The following is a 25,803-nucleotide window of genomic DNA, read 5'->3' on the forward strand; positions in this document are numbered from 1 at the left end:
TCCATATCTAGCAAATCTCTTCTCTCCCCTGGGCCTTCCATCCTTCCATATCTAGCAATTCTCCTCTGTCCTCTGCCCTCCCCTACATGTCCAGTGCAGAATTCCCCCAGAAGTAGGCCAGCAGGAGGATAAGATGAGAGTGAAAGATAAAATAGGGGTGGGCAACTTTTATACACAGAGGGCCGCATGAATATCAGTGCCATCTCTGGTGGGTTGCAATATTACATAATTTTGGAATCGAAAGTTCACAGAATTCCGTAGACTACCTATGATAAATAAGTAAAAGTGTAACTAAAAATGATCAAAACAAGCTGCTAGACTGGCTATTCTGAAAATATTTGCAAAATATAGTATTTAAGATTGCCAAAACTCTGATATTTTCTGTTTATAATTCCATGGTCTCATGGGTAGCATAAAATTCAGTGGAGGGTTGCAGGTTGCCCACCCCTGAGCTAGAAGTATGCCTGGGTGCTTACGGAGAGGAATGGCCAGAAGGGAAGGAGGAGGTGATGGAGCCTCTCATAACACAGTGCCCCCTAGCATTGCACTTGCCTCTGTACTCAGGTTCAACCATCGTCAGTCTGGGCGGCATCACTGCAGTTTCGGGAGGACAGATTCCAAGAGAATTCTGTTTGCACCCTAATGGACTGCTACCTAGTTGGAGTTCCTTCATCCCAGTTACAGCTAGCCTCTATTCCCTAAAAGCTATTCTGCGCTGTTAAAAGCCGGGCAAGCACTAGAGTGTTTATATCACTGTTCTTTATTCTACTTCATCCAAAGAAATGAACAGGGTTCTTCTTTCCTTTTACAAGCAGACAGTGGATGACATCACTGAATGTGCTGGTATAAGCACGCTAGCTTCTAAGGCTGTTAAAGGCCATTAACTCACCATTACTGTCCTGGAGCCTGTCTGTTCCATCTGCAAGGAGGTCTAGCCCAGTTTCTACCTGTGAGAGAAGCAGTGAATCGAGCAGTGGTGAAGGCAGATGATGTCACTTGCAGGCTTATTTTCGAAAAAGAAGGGTGCCCATCTTTCGACACAAATCGGGAGATGGGCGTCCTTCTCCCAGGGTCGCCCAAATTGGCATAATCGAAAGCCGAATTTGGGCGTCCTCAACTGCTTTCCGTCGTGGGGATTACCAAAGTTCACGGGGGCGTGTTGGAAGCATAGTGAAGGTGGGACTGGGGCGTGCTTAACACTTGGGCGTCCTCGGCCAATAATGGAAAAAAGAAAGGCGTCCATGACGAGCACTTGGCCGACTTTACTTGGTCCATTTTTTTCTTGCGACCAAGCCTCAAAGAAGTGCCCGAACTGACCAGATGCCACTGGAGGGAATCAGGGATGACCTCCCCTTACTCCCCCAGTGGTCAGTAACCCCCTCCCAGTCTCAAAAAAAACTTTACAAATATTTTTTTGCCAGCCTCAAATGTCATACCCAGCTCCCTGACAGCAGTATGCAGGTCCCTGGAGCAGTTTTAGTGGGTACTGCTGGTCCCACCCCCTCAATATCACTTCTTGTTTCAGGGCAGAGCTGACAGCTATGTGTACAGAGGCTGCAGCATAGAGGACCTGAGGAACGTTTGGGAATATGTTTAATTTTGGATGGACTGAGCGACGCTCTTCTGCATCAGTAGAACAGGAGCAAATTGTGCCATTTCATGGAAGAGTAAAAGTTTTCTATAACTGTCTTTTGGTGTATGAAAGTGTGGAACTGTGTTAGAAAAGGAGATTTTGATTTGCATGCAACCGACATGAAATGCATGCATATTGACCAAAGATAAACAAACCATTTTTCCATCCGAAGACAGTTATGGTCAGACAGTAGGAGGAATTGATACGTGGAGGGACATAATCGAAAGGGATGCCCAAGTTTTGCTGAGGACGTCCTCGCAAAATATCCCGATGGAGGGGCGGGGAAACCCGTATTATCGAAACAAGATGGATGTCCTTCTTTCGTTTCGATAATACGGTCGGGGGACTCCCAAATCTTGAAATTTAGTGCATCCTTACAGATGGTCGTCCCTAGACTTAGTCGTTTCTGATTTTCGGCGATAATGGAAACCAAGGACGCCCATCTCAGAAACGACGAAATGCAAGCCATTTGGTCATGGGAGGAGCCAGCATTTGTAGTGCACTGGTCCCCCTGACATGCCAGGACACCAACCGGGCACCCTAGGGGGCACTGCAGTGGATTTCATAAATTGCTCCCAGGTAGATAGCTCCCTTACCGTGTGCTGAGCCCCCCAAAACCCACTACCCACAACTGTACACCATTACCATAGCCCTTATGGGTGAAGGGGGGCACCTAGATGTGGGTACAGTGGGTTTTGGAGGGCTCACATGTACCACCAGAAGTGTAACAGGTAGTGGGGGATGGGCCTGGGTCCGCCTGCCTGAAGTGCACTGCACCCACTAAAACTGCTCCAGGGACCTGCATACTGCTATGATGGACCTGAGTATGACATTTGAGGCTGGCATAGAGTCTGGCACAAAATATTTTGCAAGATTTTTTTTGAGGGTGGGAGGGGTTTAATGACCACTGGGGGAGGTCATCCCCGATTCTCTCTGGTGGTCATCTGGTCTGTTCGGGCACCTTTTTGTGCCTTGGTCGTAAAAAAAACAGGACCAGGTAAAGTCGTACAAGTGCTCGTCAGGGACGCCCTTTTTTTCCATTGTGGGTCGAGGACGTCCATGTGTTAGGCACGCCCAAGTCCCGCCTTCGCTATGCCTCTGACATGCCCCCGTGAACTTTGGCTGTCCCTGCGACGGAAAGCAGTTGGGGACATCCAAAATCGGCTTTCAGTTATACCTATTTGGACGACCCTGTGAGAAGGACACCCATCTTCCGATTTATGTCGAAATATGGGCGTCCTTCTCTTTCAAAAAGAAGTATAGAAGAATAGTGTTCTGACTCCTATATACTTGAAACAACAGCTCTGTAAAAAGCCACAAAGGCTGAATAATACAACAAAAATTAATTTCATATGTGCGATGCTCATTATTGTCCTTTCTTATTTTTAAATAGCTTCCCCTGTTCCTTGGATTACCAGCTCATAAAGGCTAATTTTATGATCTCTGTTTACTATATACTCTTCCTAATAAGCAAGATAGTTATTTAAACTGTGCATCAGTTTAAACCATATTAGGAACAGAAATTGTTTTTGGAGATGCTGGCTTGCTGATGGTCCTTTGTTCCTTAACTGCCAGCCTTATCTGACTATTCAAAATACAGACATTCTTTCCACCAATGATGACCTTATACAGTAGTAGTAGCACGTCTACCACAAGAACTAGTGTCTCATCGTATCACAGAAAAACCTTTCTGTTTATTTAATTTTCTGATAACAACAGGCTGCAGCATAATCAAACAGTAGAGATAGCTTTAGAAAAATGTCAGTCTTTGCATTTCAACCTTCTTAAATTGTAAGCGACAGCTTATAACAGAAAACTACATTTTCTCCTCATGTGGCCCATATAATATCACGAGGAAAACATGTCCTTTTCTTGATTGTATGGCAGTGAAATATTGAAGTGTTGCATGGTGGCAACATGAAAGGCACTGGGGTCCTTCTTACTCATTCCTTTTGGTGGCAGGTACAGATTTATGGTTTTGGTACTTATAGGCAGAACCAGTGGGTACTGTGTTCTCTCTCCTTAGACAAAGAGTGGGAAGAATGCCACAATAATGCCCCTTTGAAGTGGTGTTGGGAACATAGCCCTAAAGCAAGCCCTATATATTTATCTAAACGTGAGCCTGGTAGCAAGGTGAAAGCAGTATAAATCCTTCACCTGTGAGTGTGTGACAAGTAAATGTGGCTCTGAATGGTGGCCTAAACTTTGTTTAGAGAAAAAAGGGTACATGTAAATTTATTTTAATTTACAGATTTATCACATTTATCTATGATATAATGTGTTCTTACCTGATAATTTTCTTTCTTTGACTTCTGCTAGACCAGTCCCATCCAGCAAATGTCATCACCAGTATAAAGGGTGGTGGTGCCCTGGAACTTGCCAGTATTCTATTGACAAAACTGATCTACACCTGAATAGTCTAAGCAGTTTACAGTCTAACTATAAGAAAGGCAGAAGGGAAGAGAATGGAAAGCTACCTAAAAGTGAAGAAGAAGGAAATACAATGTTAAATAGGAAAGCAGGGGAGGGGAGCAGGAAAGGGATTACTGCATGATCCAGGCCTACCACCAGCGTCTATTGTAAGTACTTCCTGATTCCCAGTAAGAGTACTTCCATGACAAGATTCACAAGATTAATCTTGAGTACTCAGCCAAGTCACATCCACCTCTCCTTGCCCCAGTCCATTCTATGAACCCTCCTTTAACCCCTGCCACCTATATTTCCTTTTCTGAAATCACTGAAGAGGAAACTACAATTTGTTTCCTCCTCCAAACTGACTACCTGTAACTCTGATCCTCTTCCCACCCATTTACTCAGCACTCTCTCTCCTACTGTCATCCCATCTATCTGTCATATCCTCAATTTTTCACTTTCCACTTGTTCAGTACCCATGTCGGTTTTATCATTCCCACCATAAGTAATTCCCTAATCCCTTATTTTTCCTGTCTGTCTTTGCTGATTAGATTGTAAGCTCTGTTGAGCAGGGACCCTCTCTCACATGTTTAATGTACAGTCATGTGCATGCCTGGTAGCTCTGTAGAAATGATAAGTAGTAGTAGTAGTAGTAAGAAGGAGAAAATGTTTGTGGCATATGGCACAAGCATAGTGTTGGGGGTTGAGTAAAAAGAATATTGTGATAGTTGGGGGGAGGAGTGCTGACGATGGAGAGGAAAGATTGGTATGGCTAAGGAGGCAAGTGAAAACTTTGTAGAGGCTGTTTTGGTGAGGCAGAAGATGTTTGATACAGCAGCCAGATTTGAGATGTTGAAGAGAGCTGGTACAGAATGGCAGTGGGAACAGTACGCTTTAGAGACTGCAGTCTGCCACAACAGGACACTAAATTGTAGGAAACTTGGGGCCCTGATTATATTACTTCAAACAGTGGTGGGTCTAGGCATTTTCTGATATGGGATTTTATTGTATTGCAATTCAGAGGATAAGTGTAGCATGTGATATTCAACCAGGAAAGTGAGCAGATGTAAACTGGAAATCTTACAGGAAATTCACAGCAGTTCAAGCATTTTTGCAAAGTAACTCTTTGGCATTGCAGAGACCACATAAATATTATACAGTTGCATGGAAAAACTCAGTAGCACATCTTTTCAATATATCTTTCATTTTCCATCTGTTGCTGATATGGGATGCCAGCAGAATGGATAAATATAAAGTATTTTCCAAACCCACCTTTTAGTTTACTATTGCTTAAAGAGTCAAGCATCAGCAACCCTTAATATTTATTTTAATGATTAGTGAAGTAAATGGATTTTCCTTCTGACATTAAGCTAATCACCTAGTGATGTCAAAAGTGTCAGCAACAGTAATTATGAAGGAAGGCTGCAATTGTCATGGCATTAGAGCTGTCACCATGGGGTAATGTTCGTTATTATAAGGCCAGTGGGTAGCTCTCACTGGCATGTGAAAGGTAATTGTGTAACAGGACACCTAGTATAAGAGGGTAAGCAGGCATGTATTTCAAGTCTGATCTATACAGAAAAGTAGGTGCTTACTTTTCTTTATAGAATATAGTGCAAGTGACAAAAAATGCACCTACATGTAAGACACAGTCCAGGCTCTATTGCTGTGTTAATGCTTGTACCTAGATGTTAGCCAGAATTCATATAAATTATATCATTCTTTAACTTATGTGCATATGTGCATACTTTGCTGAAACTTCGCCCATGCACACACCTTCTGGCAAAGTATGCATCATTACAACATGGTGTGTACTTTTCTGCTAGTTAACATTCTATTAGAGTCATTTATACATGTGTAAGTGGCCTCTTATGGTCTGTAAATGACTAGAATATTGCCATTCATGCACATTCCTGATGCCTAAAACTAGGCAATATTCCCTATTTGCAGCCCCTTGACTCTTTCTCTAGCAATCTCCTCCTACCTTCTCTGGATGATTGCTGCTGCACTATCTCCTTAACAACTCTTCTGTTTTAATAATAATACAATTTTATTTATAACCCGCTATATCTGCAAGAGTCTAAGTGGGTAACAAGCCACATACAAAATATGTATATACAAAACAATAAAAATTATTTCTTTACTCGACAAACTATAAAAATTACTATATTACCCTAACAATAAAACATACAGCAGTTTAGATTTGTGTAGTATAAAATAATATCATACATCAAGGGAACAAAAGGCCTGAAAAAATAAATGAGTTTTTAAAGCTTTTTTAAAACTGATCCATATTTTGTATTAAACGAATGTCAACGGGCAGCGCATTCCATAATTTTGGACCTTTGATATAAAAAATAGATGATCTACATTCTTCCAAATAAATCTGATGAAATGAAGGCACATCAAGTAGCTGATTCTTAGATGATCTCAGAGAACGAGCAGGTTGATAGCATCTTAGGGTGGTGCTAAGAATTGTTGAGATGTTACCATTTAGAGGGACATTTTCAAAAGGGACGTCCAAGTTGCAATTTGGACGTCCTTGCAAAAAGTCCAAATCCAGGGGCGGGGAAACCCGTATTTTTGAAACAAGATGGACGTCCATCTTTTGTTTCGAAAATACCATCAGGGACGTCCAAATTCTTAAATTTCACCGTCCCTAGATTTGGACGTTTCTGATTTTCAGCGATTTTTGAAACCAAAGACGTCCATGTCAAAAACAACCAAATGCAAGCCATTTGGTCGTGGGAGGAGCCAGCATTTGTAGTGCACTGGTCCCCCTGACATGCCAGGACACCAACCGGGTACCCAAGGGGGCACTGCAGTGGACTTCATAAATTGCTCCCAGGAACATAGCTCCCTTACCTTGTGTGCTGAGCCCCCAAACCCCCCCAAAACCCACTACCCCCAACTGTACAGCACTACCATAGCTCTTACGGGTGAAGGGGGGCACCTAGATGTGGGTACAGTGGGGTTGTGGTGGGTTCTGGAGGGCTCATTGTTTCCCTCTGGTGGTCATCTGGCACCTTTTTGTGCCTTAGTCGTAAGAAAAACAGGTCCTGGTGAAAACGTCCAAGTGCTTGTCAGGGACGTCCTTGTTTTTTTTTTATTATGGGTCAAGGACGTCCAAGTGTTAGGCACGTCCATGCCCCGCCTTCTCTACGCCTCTGACACGCCCCCTTGAACTTTGGCCGTCTTTGCGACGGAGTGCAGTTGAAGATGGCCTAAATTGAGCTTCGATTATACCGATTTGGACGTCCCTGGGAGAAGGACATCCATCTTCCGATTTATGTTGAAAGATGGACGTCCTTCTCTTTCGAAAATGAGCCCGTTAATATTTTAAAAACTAGCAGTAATATTGTAAATTCAATACGAAATTTTACAGAAAGCCAGAGCAACGATTTCAAGATTGGAGTAACATGATCATAGCGGGAACCTCTTTTAATCACTTGGGCTATAGTATTCTGAACAACTTGTAATGCCTTCAGTATAGTACTGGTAATCCAGTACAATGCTGGAGCATGTAGCTTTCAGTGCGTTGTTTGTTGCTCAATCTCTTGCACTAATTTTACAATACTGAGAGAACAACATGGGAATCTGGGCACTCTGTGGTTTCAGCTTACTGAGAGCCAAAAGTAGTGATACCATGAAGCCTCCAGAGAAGGTGTATGGTGATTTAAGTACTGAGGGAAGAACCAGTTTGCTGGGACAACATAGTAGAGGCTTGGTGGTGGGAATAGTGGCTGAGGACTTAGATTGGCTAAGATGAGTTCAGAAGAGTGGGGGGGGGGGGGGGGATAAGAAAATGGGGAGAGACAGTGTGTTAGAGGGAGAGTATGAGGGGAAAATGGCCTGGGGACAAGGATAGAGAGCATGTGGGAAGAGAGAGGCAGATTTAGGGAAACAGAATAAAGGCAATTCTGTAACTGGTCATTTGCAGTTACCCATGCCTTGCATGCATAAGTGCATAGAAAAACAGCACTCACACATGGAAATGCACTGTTCTATAAGATAGCACGTAAGTGCAAGTAGGGCATGCACCTGGGCGGGGCATGGGAATGGCATGGGTGTGTCTCCAACTTATAGAATACTAGAAATTACATGTGTTGCATGGCGCTCTTAGTTGCCAATTTACGCTGGCCATAGACCTGGCGTTAATAGTCATGCCTAAATTTAGATGTGCCAATCCAGATTTTTGCTAGTGTTTTATAATAGAATCATGGTGCCTAGATGCCGTTATAATATAGGCGCTCCCTACTTTGCATTGGGGCCCCTAAATGGAGGTGCCCTGTTATAGATTTGCCCTAAAGTGTGGAAGAGTAGACTTATTCTTTCCAACTCAATAGAAGTTGGAAAGAAATGATCCATAAGGAATTAAGAAATTATCCATAAGGAATTAAGAGTGTTGTTTGGGATCAAAATAACTCTCTGAAAATTTAACAGAATGGGGCAAAATTTGGCATGGGTAAAAAAAACAACAACTGAAAAGACATTAGGCATAATTCTATAAGGGGCTGCCTAGGTTTAGGTAGGAGCGACATTCATAAGTGGCAATGTTTAGTCATTTACCTGCCTAGTTGTGACCTCTTGAGAAATTAAGGGACAGATGAAGTACATGACCCACATAATGAATATATTTTATTCCGAAAATAGTTTCCAAGAGTGTCTGCAGAAGGAGCGATTGGGTTGAATAGCGAGTACATTTTTTAACAGTACTGAGCCAGATCGAAATGTTAGAGTGATAAATCATCCCAGATGGTATACATCCCAGGGTACTGAAAGAACTCAAACATGAAATTGTTGATCTGCTGTTAGTGATCTGTAACCTAAATACAACAAAGGCACCAGGAGCCCTCAGAAACGGGACACAGTTCTTTATTTATAAATGTCAATTTTCCAATGTTGACCCGACATGGGCCATGTTTCAGCGCACAGCGCCTGCGTCAGGGGTCTAGTGTGTTCAAAGACCAAAGCTTCTTCCCTACAAAGTAGGGTGATAATCCATTTGGTTGGAAAGTATTAGCTCAGGGCGTCAGGATAATAAAGTCCCTTTGTTCCTTGTTAAGGAGCAAACAGAGGTACGGTTGAATCATTCATTACGTAGGCGCTGTGTGCCGAAACACGGCCCGTGTCGGGTCAACATTGGAAAATTGACATTTATTTTATTTATTTATTTGTTAAATTTGTATCCCACATTTTCCCACCTTTTGCAGGCTCAATGTGGGAGTGGCCTAGTGGTTAGGGTGGTGGACTTTGGTCCTGGGGAACTGAGGAACTGAGTTCGATTCCCACCTCAGGCACAGGCAGCTCCTTGTGACTCTGGGCAAATCACTTAACATTCCATTGCCCCAATGTAAGCCGCATTGAGCCTGCCAAGAGTGGGAAAGCACGGGGTACAAATGTAAAATAAATAAATAAATTACATAATACTGTTAGGCAATCGCCAGTTCTGGTATGAACAAAGTACAAAATACAGAGTGATATTATAGTAGGGTAGAGTTCATGTGTGACAAACATTTGGGGATCGTAAAGAGGAAGAAGACTTTTGTTATTTCCAGTTTGGTTTTGGCTTTATGTTGCAGGGTTCAGGCATTTAGGTTGGATCTTTAGGGTTTGCCTTTTTTAAACAGGTTAGTTTTTAGTGCTGTCCGGAAGTTTAAGTGGTGATAAGTTGTTTTCACGGCGCTTGGTAGGGCGTTCCATAATTGTGTGCTTATATAGGAGAAGCTGGATGCATAGGTGGTTTTGTATTTGAGACCTTTGCAACTTGGGTAGTGGAGATTTAAGTAAGTTCGTGATGATCTTGTTGTGTTTCTGGTTGGTAGGTCTATGAGGTCTGTCATGTATCCCGGGGCTTCGCCGTAGGTGATTTTGTGAACCAGGGTGCAGATTTTGAATGCAATATGTTCTTTGATTGGGAGCCAATGCAATTTTTCTCGGAGGGGTTTGGCGCTGTTGAATCTCGTTTTGCCAAATATGAGCCTGGCTGCTGTGTTTTGAGCAGTTTGGAGTTTCTTTATGGTTTGTTCTTTACATCCCACATAGATTCCGTTGCAATAGTCTAGATGGCTTAGTACCATGGATTGTATACCAAGTTGCGGAATATTTCCCTCGGGAAAAAAGGTTTCATACGTTTGAGTTTCCACATTGATTGGAACATTTTCTTTGTTGTAGATTTTGCTTGGTAGATTTATAAAGAACTGTGTCCCATTTCTGAGGGCTCTTGGTGCCTTTGTTGTATTTTGGACTTTATTTTGTACTTTGGGCCCTCTCTGTACTACTATCTAGTGATCTGTAACCTGTCATTAAAATTGTTTGAATAACTGAAGATTGGAGGGTGGCCAATGTAACGCCAGTTTTTAAAAAGGGTTCCGGGGTGATCCAGGAAATTACAGATCAGTAAGCCTGACTCCAGTGCCAGGCAAAATATTATTATAATATTATTATAAAGAATAACATTATGGAACATGTAGACAAATGTGGTCTAAGGTTCAGTCAAGGGAAGTCTTTCCTCACCAATCTTTCATGGCGTGAATAAACATGTGGGTAATGGTGAGCCAGTTGATATAGTGTATCTAGATTTTCAGAAAACTTTTGACAAAGTTCCTCATGAGAGACTCCAGAGAAAATTAAAAAGTCATGGGATAGGAGGCAATGTTCTGGTGTGGATTAAGAATTGGTTATTGGACAGAAAACAGAGAGTAGAGTTAAATGGCCATTTTTTCTCAGTGGAGGAGGGTGAATAGTGGAGCACCACGAAGATCTGTACTGGGACTGGTGCTATCTAACATATTAATAAATGATCTAGAAATCGGAATGACGAGTGAGGTGATTACATTTTCAGATGAGACAAAACTATTCAAAGTTGTTAAAACACATGCAGATTGTGAAAACTTGCAGAAAGACCTTAGGAAACTGGAAGAATGAGTATCCAAATGGCAGATGAAATTTCATGTGGACAAATGCAAAGTGATGCACATTGGGAAGAATAATCCGAATCATATGGTGCTGGGGTCCACTTCAAGAAAAAGATCTAGGTGTGATTGTAAACAATACACTAGAAATCAAACAAAATAAAACATGGAAAAGAAAATAAAATGATACCTTTTTTATTGGACATAACTTAATACATTTCTTGATTAGGTTTCGAAGGTTGCCCTTCTTCCTCAGATCGGAAATAAGCATCTGAGGAAGAAGGGCAACCTTCGAAAGCTAATCAAGAAATGTATTAAGTTATGTCCAATAAAAAAGGTATCATCTTATTTTCTTTTCCATGTTTTATTTTGTTTGATTTCTATTGATAACCTTAAGAGTGGACTAACACGGCTACCACACTCCTCTACTTAAACAATACACTGAAATCTTCTGCCCACTGAGCAACAGCAGCAGCCAAAAAAGCAAACAGGATTACATTACAACACATTAAATTACATGTGGGCTTATATCCCGCCAACACCTTTTCTGTTCTAAGTGATTTCTTACTAATGAGATAGCTCCGTACCATTCGGAAGTACTTTGAAATCAGTCAATAGGAATGGTTGGTACATGCACTGCTGCTATCATCTCTTGATTACTGTAACTTAATATCCCTGGGTTGCACAAATACCTTATTTAAGAAACTTCAAACCATTCAAAACACGGCAATCTTCAAAACACGGCAATCTTCATGCTATCAAAATTCGACAGTGTCTTCCCTTTTTACATCGAACTACATTGGCTCCCCATTGAGGCAAGAGTGTTTTTCAAATTGATATGCTTCCTTTCTAAAACACTACAAGGACTGATCCCCAGCTATTTGCTAGCTCATTTCTGATTTGCAACCTCAACCAGAACTAGGAGACCGAAAACTGCCAATTTTTCCACTTTCCCCTCATCTAAGAGCAAGAAGAGACTAGTGCTCTTTGACAAATCTTGCTGTTCAAGCAGCCAGACATTGCTGGAATGTTTTCTCCTTCACAACCATATCTCATGTGTGAAAGAAGATAAAAGCTTTCTTATTTAAAAAATATGTATTATAAATAGATTTTTGTCTGTCTCCAAAGCAACTATTGTAATTCTCAGAGGAATGTTCTGATCGCTATATCCCTATAAGAAGTTTGTAAATTGGACACTTCTGTGCCCTGCTCATGTATGCCCCTCAGGGAACGCCCCCTTGCATTTACGCACTAAGGCAGTTAAGCACGTAAGTTATAGAATACTGCTGCATAGCATTCTGTAAATTCTGCACACAATTTTTATTTATTTATTTATTTATTTATTTATTTATTTAAAGCATTTATATCCCACATTTTCCCACTGGTTGTAGGCTCAATGTGGCTTACATAGGCTAAATTAGGAATACAGTACTAATGGCATATTAAAACAGTACAACAGTAAATTAAAGTTTGGTATTATATTAAACAATAGAATAATAAAGAAAATAGATTCAATTGGGGCCAGATTCTATATAAGGCACTTAAAAAAGTTGTGTGGTAAACATTTCCGCCTAAGCGTATTCTATAAGTGGTGCCTAGATTTAGGCGTGGTATATAGAATTTGCTTAGTTGATATCCCAGCACCTAAAACTACATGCCTCCATTTACATCTTCTAAAATGTGGCATAAATCCCTGTACTTATTCTATAACTAAGCGCATACATTTTGGAATGCCCATTTCTCCACCCATAGCCTTGCCCATTTTGAACTGCACGCATTAGAATGTACGCACAGTTCATTGCAGAACACGTGTAGCGAGTTGTGCACGTAAATTCTAATTATTGCCAGTTAGTGCTCATTATTACTTGTTAAGTGCTGTTATCAATGCTGATTAAGCCAATGAAGTTATGTGTGTTGGCGTATACACATGGATTTCGGCGTGGATCTCTAGGTGCACTATATAGAACCCGGCAGTTGGTGCCTAACTTTAGACAACTCTTTATATTTATTTATTTGTTACATTTGTACCCCACATTTTCCCACCTATTTGCAGGCTCAATGTGGCTTATATAGTACCGTAATGGCGTTCGCCAAGTCGGTTGATAACAAATACAAGGTTATATTGTGGTCGCAAGAGGTAGGTGTGTATCAGGCAACATGAGGGTCGAAGGGAGTGATGATTGTATATTGTCCAGTACGATCATTGGTTATGCTGTGTTGCTGGGTGTGGGGATTTATGGTGGATCAGTGGGGTAGGCCATTTTGAAGAGGTTGGTTTTTAGTGATTTCCTGAAGTTTAGATAGTGTTGGATTGTTTTCACAGCTTTTGGGAGTCCATTCCATAGTTGTGCGCTTATGTATGAGAAGCAGGATGCGTGGGTTGTTTTGTATTTAAGTCCTTTGCAATTTGGGTAATGTAGGTTTAGGTATGATCATGATGATCCGATTCTGTTTCTCGTTGGTAGATCTATGAGCTCTATCATGTATACTGGGACTATGCCGTAGTTAATTTTGTGGACCAAAGTGCAGATTTTGAAGATGATCCTTTCTTTGATTGGGAGCCAGTGCAGCTTTTCTCAGAGGGGTTTAGCACTTTCAAAACGTGTTTTACCAAATATCAGCCTGGCTGCTGTGTTTTGGGCAGTCTGGAGTATTTTTGTGAATTGTTCTTTGCATCCTGCGTAGATTCCATTGCAGTAATCTGCATGGCTTAGGACCATTGATTGTATTAGGTTTTGAAAAATTTCTCTTGGGAAGAAAGGTTTTAATCGTTTAAGTTTCCACATTGAATAGAACATTTTCTTTATTACGGAGTTTACTTGGCTTTCAAGGGTAAGGTTACGGTCGATTGTGACTCAGAGTATTTTTAGGTTGTCTTAGATATGGAGGGTGTGTCCTGGAGTGTTTATGGTTGTGGGTTGTACTTGTTATGTTGAGATGAGAGGGTGAAGCAGTGTGTTTTTTCAGTGTTCAGTTGGAATGAATTTGCCCAAGAGTCCATGATGTTCAGGCCGTCATTGATTTCGTTGGTTATTTCTGTTAAGTCATGTCTGAAGGGAATGTAGATTGTAACATCATCTGCATAGATGAACGGGTTGAGGCCTCGATTGGATAGGGACTTTGCCAGTGGGATCATCATTATATTGAATAGTATTGGTGATAATGGTGATTCTTGAGGTACTCCGCAGGCTGCTTTCCACGGTGGTGATATGTTTGAGTTTGATTTTTTTTTTTTTTTTTTTAATTTTTATTGTCACCAATACGATACATATGCACATCTACAATGTTTCAGGTAGTATCAAAAGCAGTTCCATACAGTAGATGGCCTGAACAGCATGGTTCTGAAAAGGGGGGCCCTAATACAAGGCACGTGGATGAAGGGGGCTGAAAAGGAGGTTAGGTGGGATAAGAGGCTGGAGACTGAAAAGGGGCAGGGGCTGAAACGGGGGACTGGGGGCTGAAAAGGGGACAGGGAGAAGTGGCTGGGGGGGCTGAAGCAGGGGACTGGTGGGATAGTGGGGCTGGAACTGGGGGCTGAAAAAAAGGGGCGGAGAGAGGGGCAGATCCTGGATGGGGGAGCAAGAGGGAGGGCAAACCCTGGATGGATGGGAGAGGGAGGGCAAATGGTGGATTGAAGGAGCAGAGAGAAAGGGCAGACAGTGGATGGAAGGGATAGAAAGGGCAGACAGTGAATGGATGGGGGAGAGAGAGAGGGCAGACAGGGGCAGATGGTGGATGGAAGGGGCAGAGATAGAGAGCAGATGTGGATGGAAGGGGCAGGAAGAGAGGGCAGACATTGGATGGAGGGGACAGCAGAGAGGACAGACACTGGATGGCAGAGAGAGACCGAAGACAGATGCTGGATGGAAGGAAGACAGTGAAAAGATGAGGAAAGCAGAAACCAGAGACAACAAACTGTAAATAAAATATATATTTAAATTTTTTTTTGCTTTAGGATAAAGTAGTATTGTAGATATGTTAATAAATGTTTATAATAGAACATGCAAACAAGGTAATCTTTTTATTGGACTAATTTTAATACATTTTGGCTAACTTTCGGAGAACAAAACCCCCTTCCTCAGGTCAGGATAGGATACTGTAACAGTACTATACTGTATTGACCTGAGGAAGGATGTTTTGGCCTCTGAAAGTTAAATATATTAGTTCAATAAAATGGTATTTTATTTTCTATATTTGTTTTATTTCTATTTGTTAATTTGTAAAGTGGTGATTGGTATTTGTTAGTTTTTTTCAAATTTACATCTGCTGTCTTTATATTTTGCACAGTACTAGGGGACATTTTCTGTTTCTGTGGTGTTGCATTGTATGCAGAGTCTGGCATCTTGGGCTTTCATTTTATTTTTTGTCTAAATAGAAAGTTTATGATTACTTATTCTATAGTGGATTAGGGTGTATCTGTGTTTGTGAAAAAGACATGGCTTTCAGTTGGCACTGACTGCAGGATCGACAAGCCCTGGAGCTCGGAGGGAGGGGTGGCGGGCCCTGGAGCTAGGGTGGGGGCGGAGTTAGGGTGGGGGCGGGGCTAGGGTGGGGCCCCATCAAATTGGTCTGCATAGGGCCCCGCACTTGCTAAGACCGGCCCTGATAAAATTGTACTACTTTGTCACCCTCCTGTCTCCATGCATATCTCCCTGTCCCTCATCCACCCAACTCTTTCTGTCTCTCACCTATCCTCCCCCATCCTGTTAGACTGTCACTGAAATGCTTTGATGTTTCACTTATATATACTGTCATCTACCAACATTTGCTTATTTCCGATCTGACGAAGAAGGGCAACCTTCGAAAGCTAATCAAGAAATGTATTAAGTTATGTCCAATAAAAAAGGTATCATCTTATTTTCTTTTCCATGTTTTATTTCTATTGATTACCTTTAAAAGTGGACTAACACGGCTACCTACATAAGTACATAAGTAGTGCCATACTGGGAAAGACCAAAGGTCCATCTAGCCCAGCATCCTGTCACCGACAGTGGCCAATCCAGGTCAAGGGCACCTGGCACGCTCCCCAAACGTAAAAACATTCCAGACAAGTTATACCTAAAAATGCGGAATTTTTCCAAGTCCATTTAATAGCGGTCTATGGACTTGTCCTTTAGGAATCTATCTAACCCCTTTTTAAACTCCGTCAAGCTAACCGCCCGTACCACGTTCTCCGGCAACGAATTCCAGAGTCTAATTACACGTTGGGTGAAGAAAAATTTTCTCCGATTCGTTTTAAATTTACCACACTGTAGCTTCAACTCATGCCCTCTAGTCCTATTATTTTTGGATAGCGTGAACAGTCGCTTCACATCCACCCGATCCATTCCACTCATTATTTTATACACTTCTATCATATCTCCCCTCAGCCGTCTCTTCTCCAAGCTGAAAAGCCCTAGCCTTCTCAGCCTCTCTTCATAGGAAAGTCGTCCCATCCCCATTATCATTTTCGTCGCCCTTCGCTGTACCTTTTCCAATTCTACTATATCTTTTTTGAGATACGGAGACCAGTACTGAACACAATACTCCAGGTGCGGTCGCACCATGGAGCGATACAACGGCATTATAACATCCGCACACCTGGACTCCATACCCTTCCTAATAACACCCAACATTCTATTTGCTTTCCTAGCCGCAGCAGCACACTGAGCAGAAGGTTTCAGCGTATCATCGACGACGACACCCAGATCCCTTTCTTGATCCGTAACTCCTAACGCGGAACCTTGCAAGACGTAGCTATAATTCGGGTTCCTCTTACCCACATGCATCACTTTGCACTTGTCAACATTGAACTTCATCTGCCACTTGCACGCCCATTCTCCCAGTCTCGCAAGGTCCTCCTGTAATCGTTCACATTCCTCCTGCGACTTGACGACCCTGAATAATTTTGTGTCATCGGCGAATTTAATTACCTCACTAGTTATTCCCATCTCTAGGTCATTTATAAATACATTAAAAAGCAACGGACCCAGCACAGACCCCTGCGGGACCCCACTAACTACCCTCCTCCACTGAGAATACTGGCCACGCAATCCTACTCTCTGCTTCCTATCTTTCAACCAGTTCTTAATCCATAATAATACCCTACCTCCGATTCCATGACTCTGCAATTTCTTCAGGAGTCTTTCGTGCGGCACTTTGTCAAACGCCTTCTGAAAATCCAGATATACAATATCAACCGGCTCCCCATTGTCCACATGTTTGCTTACCCCCTCAAAAAAATGCATTAGATTGGTGAGGCAAGACTTCCCTTCACTAAATCCGTGCTGACTTTGTCTCATCAGTCCATGTTTTTGTATATGCTCTGCAATTTTATTCTTAATAATAGCCTCCACCATCTTGCCCGGCACCGACGTCAGACTCACCGGTCTATAATTTCCCGGATCTCCTCTGGAACCTTTCTTAAAAATCGGAGTAACATTGGCTACCCTCCAGTCTTCCGGTATTACACTCGATTTTAGGGACAGATTGCATATTTCTAACAGTAGCTCCGCAAGTTCATTTTTTAGTTCTATTAATACTCTGGGATGAATACCATCAGGTCCCGGTGATTTACTACTCTTCAGCTTGCTGAACTGACCCATTACATCCTCCAAGGTTACAGAGAATTTGTTTAGTTTCTCCGACTCCCCCGCTTCAAATATTCTTTCCGGCACCGGTGTCCCCCCCAAATCCTCCTCGGTGAAGACCGAAGCAAAGAATTCATTTAATTTCTCCGCTACGGCTTTGTCCTCCTTGATCGCCCCTTTAACACCATTTTCGTCCAGCGGCCCAACCGACTCTTTGGCCGGTTTCCTGCTTTTAATGTATCTAAAAAAGTTTTTACTATGTATTTTTGCTTCCAACGCTAATTTCTTCTCAAAGTCCTTTTTTGCCCTCCTTATCTCCGCTTTGCATTTGGCTTGGCATTCCTTATGATCTATCCTGTTACTTTCAGTTGGTTCTCTTCTCCACTTTCTGAAGGATTGTTTTTTGGCTCTAATGATTTCCTTTATCTTACTGTTTAGCCACGCCGGCTGACGTTTAGTCTTTTTTCCCTTTTTTCTAATACGTGGAATATATTTGTCCTGAACCTCCAGGATGGTGTTTTTAAACAGCATCCACGCCTGATGCAAGTTTTTTACTCTGCGAGCTGCTCCTTTCAGTCTTTTTTTCACCATTTTTCTCATTTTGTCGTAATCACCTTTTCTATAGTTAAACGCTAGCGTACTTGATTTCCTAGTTTCACTTCCTTCAATGCCAATATCAAAACCGATCATATTATGATCACTGTTATCAAGCGGCCCTCGTATCGTTACCCCCTGCACTAGATCATGAGCACCACTAAGGACTAAGTCTAGTATTTTTCCTTCTCTTGTCGGCTTTCATCCCATTCAGAAACCCTGTTTGGTCCCCTGCTACTAAATCCAGGACTACATCCCCCAATCTATTCGCTAACACAGAAATTAATATCTTTACATCTACGTTAATCAAAGAAATTGAGCAGTAAGAGCCCATATGAGGTCCTTCCCTTTATCTAGCACCAAAATCAATGTATCTAAAGGACCTGATCTGTGAAACAAAGGGAGTAGGGATAAGCCATTTGATAAAGTTCTTCTTGAGGAAATTAAAAATTCATGGTAGGCAATCAATGTTCCTGCTAAGCAGCACTGAGCCTTACGGGAGTCCTCTGCCAGCATTCCTGCTAGTAGGGGAGGTGCTATATCATCCCACTTTCAATGAGAGAATGGCAGTTCCCTCACAACCTGCCTGTCCCTCTTGATTGAAACTGCAATATCAAAGCATCACATGCAATTAGCGGGAATGTTGGGAGGCAATACTGAATTGTGGATTGGTAACTGGTTAAAGTAACAAGTAGAACTGAATCGATTTTTTTTTTTACTCTTTCTAAAATTACAAAGACTAGGTGACACTCAAGGAAGTTACATGGATATACTTTTAAAACAAATAGGAGGAAATATTTTTTTTTATTACATTTGTACCCCATGCTTTCCCACTCATGGCAGGCTCAATGCGGCTTACATATTATATACAGGTACTTATTTGTACCTGGGGCAATAGAGAGTGACTTGCCCAGAATCACAAGGAGCTGCCTGTGCCTGCAGTGGGAATCAAACCCAGTTCCCCAGGACCAAAGTCCACCACTCTAACCACTAGGCCACTATATTTTCACTCAATGAGTAGTTAAGCTGTGGAACTCGTTGACGGAGGATGTAGTAACAGTGGTTAGCGTATCTGGGTATGAAAAAGGTTTGGACAAGTTCCTGGAGGAAAAGTCCATAGTCTGCTATTGAGACAGACATGGGTAAGTCACTGCTTGCCCTGGGATCGGTAGCATGGATTGTTGCTCCTGTCTGGGTTTCTGCCAGGTATTTGTGACCTGGATTGGCCACTGTTGGAAACAGGATACTGGGCTAGATGGACCATTGGTCTGACCCAGTATGGCTATTCTTATGTTCTTATGACAGTTTTGTTTGGCAAAAAAAAAAGTTGAATAGTGGAATGGCTTAGGGCATCTGTACTGTGACTAGTTTTATTTAATGTTATGCATTAACTCCCGGATTCTATATATGGTGATTAAAGTTGCTCATGTAAATTTGACAGTGTGGCCAAGTTACGTGTGCAACTTAACTGTATAGCAAGCCAATCGGTGCTGATACTTGGCCAATAACAAGAAATTATTGACACTAATTAGAATTTATAAGCACAACTTTCTAAGCATACTCTGTAAAGTGGTGCTTGTAAATTCTAATGTGCAGATCTCAAAAAGAGGTCTGGCCATGGGAGGAGCATGGGTGGACATGGACGTTTCTAGAAATTATGTGCAGTTATAGAACAGGCCCAATCTGTGCCTACGTTAGGTACAGGCATTTACACCAGGTTTTACTTGGCATAAATGGTTGCACCTAAATTTAGTCATGGGTCCGGGTGCTACGTGTATTCTATAAACTAAGCCTAATGTTAGGCGCAGGTTATAGAATAGCGCTAAGCACAAGTTTTTGCCCACACTGATTTTTTGGGTGACATTTATAGAATCTAGTCATAAAGTGGCAATTCTATAACAGGGCACCTCGTATGACACTATTCTAAAAGGAATGTATGCAACTACTTTCCATTGTAGAATACTAGCCTAACTAGGTATATATAAGTACATAAGTACATAAGCACCGCCATACTAGGAAAAGACCAAGGGTCCATCAAGCCCAGCATCCTGTCTCCGACAGTGGCCAATCCAGGCTTCAAGAACCTGGCAACCCCCCCCCCCCCCCCCAAAAAAAATTTTTTTAGTAATGTTCAATGGACATTTCCCTCAGGAATCTGTCCAAATCCCCTTTAAATTCCATAAGGCCAGCTGCTGTCACTACATTCTCCGGCAATGAGTTCCAGAGTCTAACTACACGCTGAGTAAAGAAAAACTTTCTCCTATTTGTTTTAAATCTACCATATTCTAGCTTCATCTTGTGTCCCCTGGTTTTGTTCTTGTTTGAAAGTGTAAACAAACGCTTCACATCTGTCCGCTCTGATCCGCTCATTATCTTGTAGACTTCTATCATATTACCCCTCAGCCGCCCAGCTTGGAGAAAAGGCTTCAGCTTGAAGAGCCCTAACCTTCTCAGCTTTTCCTCATAGGGAAGTCGTTCCATTCCCTTTATCATTTTCGTCGCCCTTCTCTGCACCTTCTCTAATTCCTTTATATCTTTTTTGAGATGCGGCGACCAGAATTGGACACAATACTTGAGGTGCGGTCATACCATAGAGCGATACAACGGCATTATAACATCCTTGTGTTTGTTTTCCATCCCTTTCCTAATAATACTCAACGTTCCGTGCGCTTTCTTAGCCGCCACAGCACACTGAGCAGAAGTTTTTTAACGTTAGGCATGACCCCTTATGCCTGCCATAGAGCTGGTGTAAATATGTCTAATACTAGAGATATGTAGGTAACATACCAGCTGATATTCAAAGCGATTTAAGCAAGCAGGAGCCTCTCCTGTCCACTTAAATCACTTACCACCACCTAAGTGGTGATATTCAGTGGCACTTAACTGATCAGTGCAACTGAATATCATTATAGACCACCTAGCAAAAAAGTGGACAGCTCACGGGATGTGTTAAGGAGGAGCTGGAGGTTATGCTACTACACAAAGTAGCACATTTGCAAAGGCCAACAGCAAAGGGCAGGAACGAGGGGGCTTCACCCCTCCTCCCAATGACCCCCACGGACCACCAGGGACATCAGGGAGGTCTGGAGGGACCTACCTAGACCTTGGGGGAGACTCATTCATAGGAGAGGGGAGAGCCTTTGATACCTGCAGGCTGGGGGGAGGGGGCTACTTTGGAGTCTCCTGTCGTTTCTTTCTTTACAACATCCGTAAAATCTGCCCCTTTCTTTCCGAGCACTCTACCAAAACCCTCATCCACACCCTTGTCACCTCTCGTTTAGACTACTGCAATCTGCTTCTTGCTGGCCTCCCACTTAGTCACCTCTCCCCTCTCCAGTCGGTTCAAAACTCTGCTGCCCGTCTCATCTTCCGCCAGGGTCATACTACCCCTCTCCTCAAGACCCTTCACTGGCTCCCTATCCGTTTTCGCATCCTGTTCAAACTTCTTCTACTAACCTATAAATGTATTCAATCTGCTGCTCCCCAGTATCTCTCCACACTCGTCCTTCCCTACACCCCTTCCCGTGCACTCCGCTCCATGCATAAATCCTTCTTATCCGTTCCCTTCTCCACTACTGCCAACTCCAGACTTCGCGCCTTCTGTCTCGCTGCACCCTACGCCTGGAATAAACTTCCTGAGCCCCTACGTCTTGCCCCATCCTTGGCCACCTTTAAATCTAGACTGAAAGCCCACCTCTTTAACATTGCTTTTGACTCGTAACCACTTGTAACCACTCGCCTCCACCTACCCTCCTCTCTTCCTTCCCGTTCACATTAATTGATTTGATTTGCTTACTTTATTTATTTTTTGTCTATTAGATTGTAAGCTCTTTGAGCAGGGACTGTCTTTCTTCTATGTTTGTGCAGCGCTGCGTATGCCTTGTAGCGCTATAGAAATGCTAAATAGTAGTAGTAGTAGGAGGAGGCCTGTGAGGGAATCATGGGGACTTTAAAAGGTAAAAGACAGTTACGCATAACCATCTTATGCAGACCCTGGCTAAATATCACCCAGAACCCACATAGGCTCTGGCAGCCATCCCCTTCACATTTAGCCCTCAATATTCAGTGCTGGTGCCCGGACATGGGCCAGCACTGAATATCAGGGGCTAATCTAACCTGCGACAATCAGCATTTAAAATTGACTGTCACCAGCTGAAGATCATCCATATAGTGTTCTATAAGGTACATGCATAAATATGAACCCTGTCCACTCTCTGCTCCTATGTATGACCACATACAAATACATGCAAAGCAAGATACATGCATATTCACAGAATAGTGTTTAGGCAGAAGATTGGCATATACACACGTATGCATGCACATATTTTTTTACTTTTATTTTTTTTATTTTATTTACATTTGTACCCCGCGCTTTCCCACTCATGGCAGGCTCAATGCGGCTTACATATACAGGTACTTATTTGTACCTGGGGCAATGGAGGGTTAAGTGACTTGCCCAGAGTCACAAGGAGCTGTGCCTGAAGTAAGAATCGAACTCAGTTCCTCAGTTCCCCAGGACCAGAGTCCACCACCCTAACCACTAGACCACACGAACAGGTTAGCACCTATGTTATAGGATTGCCCCCTAACAGTCCAGAAAAGTGAAGTGATGAAATCTACAGATGACAAAAATTATTCAACATGATCCAAAAACAAGCAAATTTGCAAAGATATGCAAGAGGACCTCGCCAAAGTGGAGAACTGGGCATCTAAATGTCAGATCATTGCAAAGTGATACCCACAGGGAAGAATTCTCAGATATATATTACAGCTGTACCGAATAGAATATTTTACTATTCGGCCGAATACGAATAATGGGCATTGAGCTTAAACATAACAAATAATAAAAGAAGCATCGTGAAATCAGAGATCAAGTGTTGAAGGATTTCGCACAGTAGAGCCCCAGATTATTCATATTTGAATTTACATCACTATTTGGCTGAATAACAATAAATTATTTATTTATTTAGATTTTGCTCACACCTTTTTTCAGTAGTAGCTCAAAGTGAGTTACATTCAGGTACACTGGATATTTCTCTGTCCCTGGAGGGCTCACAATCTAAGTTTGTACCTGAGGCAATGGAGAGTTAAGTGACTTGCCCAAGATCACAAGGAGCAGCAGTGGGATTTGAACTGGCCACCTCTGGATTACAAAACCAGTGCTCTAACCACTAGGCCACTCCTCCACTTTATCATATAAGAAATGGACCCTGGAGTTACTGTGGGCAATATATTGAAATCCTCAGCTCAGTGTGTAGAAGTGGTCAAAACTACAATATAATATTAGGAAATACACAAAAAAAGATGAGAAACTGGGAATATCATAATGCCTCTGTCAATCTATGGTGTAAATCATACACTTGGTACTGTATGCAATTCTGAATACTGTATATATACTGTTAACAACATAACATACAATATTGGTATATATTTTCACTACCCTCAATGAATGCTTGTCTGCTTTTCTAATACAAATTACTATTTACTGTCTGAACAAGATGCCGTATGGACTGTACTAAACCACCTGGTTGGATGCCAGAGAAGAAAGATTGCAAAGCATGCTGTAACAAGCAGAGTTTCAAGGCTCCTGAGACTAAGTACCTGAACAGGAATCAGATTACAATGGGATGGAACTAAACAGTAGTTTCTAAGCACGATAACCGATTTCCACAGGATTATTACATTTCTACTCAGCTATTAATATTTTCATCAAATACCACCCCCAGCCTACTAAACAGGAATCAATACAGATGTGTGTGGAGGATTTTATGCTACCACCAACAGAAAACCAGAATAATCAACAATCAAACAAATCTCATATAAAGTAGTGTGGTTGCCATGTTAGTCCACTTTAAACCTCCTACAGTCAGGCATAAGAAGGGTTGGGCAGACTTGATGGACCGTGCAGGTCTTTTTCTGCCGTCATCTACTATGTTATCCCAAAAACTACAATAAAATAAATACCAAATAAAAATGGAAACACATGCTACTCTGCTTACTGTACTACCAAATTTTTCTAGCAGAGAGGATAATCAAGCAACTTCTTTCTTGTATCTTGCGACTTAAAGCTATGTGCTTTTATCAAGGTACACATGTGGAAAAAAGGGTGTTGGAACATTACTGGTGTTGAATAGTATCACAATAACAAATCCTTAAAATTTACCTTTGGATCTCAATCATTTCCTTTAGGAAACAGCAAAGAATTTAAATCATATTTATCCCCTAAAGGATATGAAAATTTTAAGTGGTGCTGTAAAACAGAAAAACTGAACTAGCATAGATTTTGTCTCTGTTTCATTTCAGCTTTGAGCATTTGCACAGAGAACTCAAACCCTCTCTTGTTTGAAGGCTTCTCACTTGGTACAACAAACCAAAAATATTCACTGTATTTCAGTAGCAAATTTAAGCCACTGTGGCAAACAGCGTCAGTTGTTTGCTTATAACTATTCCCTTACTTGCCAAGCCACTTATTTTAAAGAGAAATCACTGCATGTGGTATACAGTGGGTTACCAGTGTCACTGTCTGACACTGGAGAAACAGCTTGATCCACCCTATAAAAATACACTGGTATGGTAAGCTATGTTTTACATAGACATATAGCACACTCAGTGAAAAGAAATGCATATACAACAGGTAGAAATACATCTGCATTTCAATTGCTTTGTGAAATTAAAATGTCATATTAAATGCAACAGCCCTGGGGTCTTATAAATCTGCTTTATGACATAGAATCAGGAAATATATTAATGCAGCAGCACAGGAGCTATAAACTGATGACAGAACCTCTAATGAGCACAGTCAAATGAACATTCTGTACCTGTGTGTTCACTTTTAGGTCACCTTTGACTTTGGGGAACAACCTGAGAACCATGTATATTCCTAAATTCAACAGATCGTTACTGGGTTCTTATATAACACACCTGCGGGTATATAGTACAGTTTGCAATTTCATCATAAAGTCTGTACTATTCTTCCCTACTGAAACTACAGCAGTGACTCAAGAACCAGCAAAGACAGCTCCAAGAATGAGTGAAACAGAAATCAAAAGGAAGGAATTTCAAACAATTACTAGAATTTTGATTTAATAAAACAGGCAGCAACCTGTACCAACATGGGTTAATATGCTCCTAAGACAAGCAACATACAATTCTCTTGATAGCAGTCTAAAAAATATTGTGTTATTTTTGTTTTATTGAGATTTCTGCGTACTTACCTACTCGGAAGTTGGAGGATGTCAAGGTGTCAGCTGCATGGCCATTTTCACTAATGAGAGTAGTCGTATTCCCCTTCTCACAGTTGTTCTGACAGTTGCCCTTAATGCAAGTCACTTTGCAGATGCTGGGTGTAAAGACCACTTTGATGCGGCCAGTTTGGTTTCCCACTGTGAGTGGAAGCAGAGAAAATAAGGAAAGCAAACAAATCAGCATGGTATTCATTGATTTCCTAGACGTGCAAAAAGAGCAGAGACAGGAGAGAAAAAAAAAATCACAGTTCTAAAAGGAGGGTAGCCTCCTGTGGGCTCTTCCTTTCAATATCCAGTGGTGTCTCTGAAACAGAAGTAGGAAACTTAGCACACAGAACTCCGGGATGTACTCCAAAACCACATCTAATGTCAAGCCACTGGAGTAGGATTAGTAATCACAATGTGGAACTTCATTCACCAGCAGACAAAGAGCAACG

At 41.8% G+C, this 25,803-nt stretch overlaps 1 protein-coding gene across 4 annotated transcripts in view; it reads right to left on the reverse strand.

Annotated features, from left to right (window-relative positions):
* The window catches only part of LTBP1 (latent transforming growth factor beta binding protein 1), a 565,328-nt gene that overhangs the window by 303,927 nt on the left and 235,598 nt on the right, over positions 1-25,803 (reverse strand). For all 4 annotated transcript variants that reach the window (XM_030196510.1, XM_030196508.1, XM_030196509.1 and 1 more), the window contains one exon: positions 25,337-25,504. In XM_030196510.1, coding sequence (XP_030052370.1) covers positions 25,337-25,504 — 168 coding nt within the window. The remainder of the gene's footprint in view (positions 1-25,336; positions 25,505-25,803) is intronic.

This window comes from Microcaecilia unicolor, chromosome 3 (genome assembly GCF_901765095.1).
Source record: "Microcaecilia unicolor chromosome 3, aMicUni1.1, whole genome shotgun sequence".
Classification (NCBI taxonomy): domain Eukaryota; kingdom Metazoa; phylum Chordata; class Amphibia; order Gymnophiona; family Siphonopidae; genus Microcaecilia; species Microcaecilia unicolor.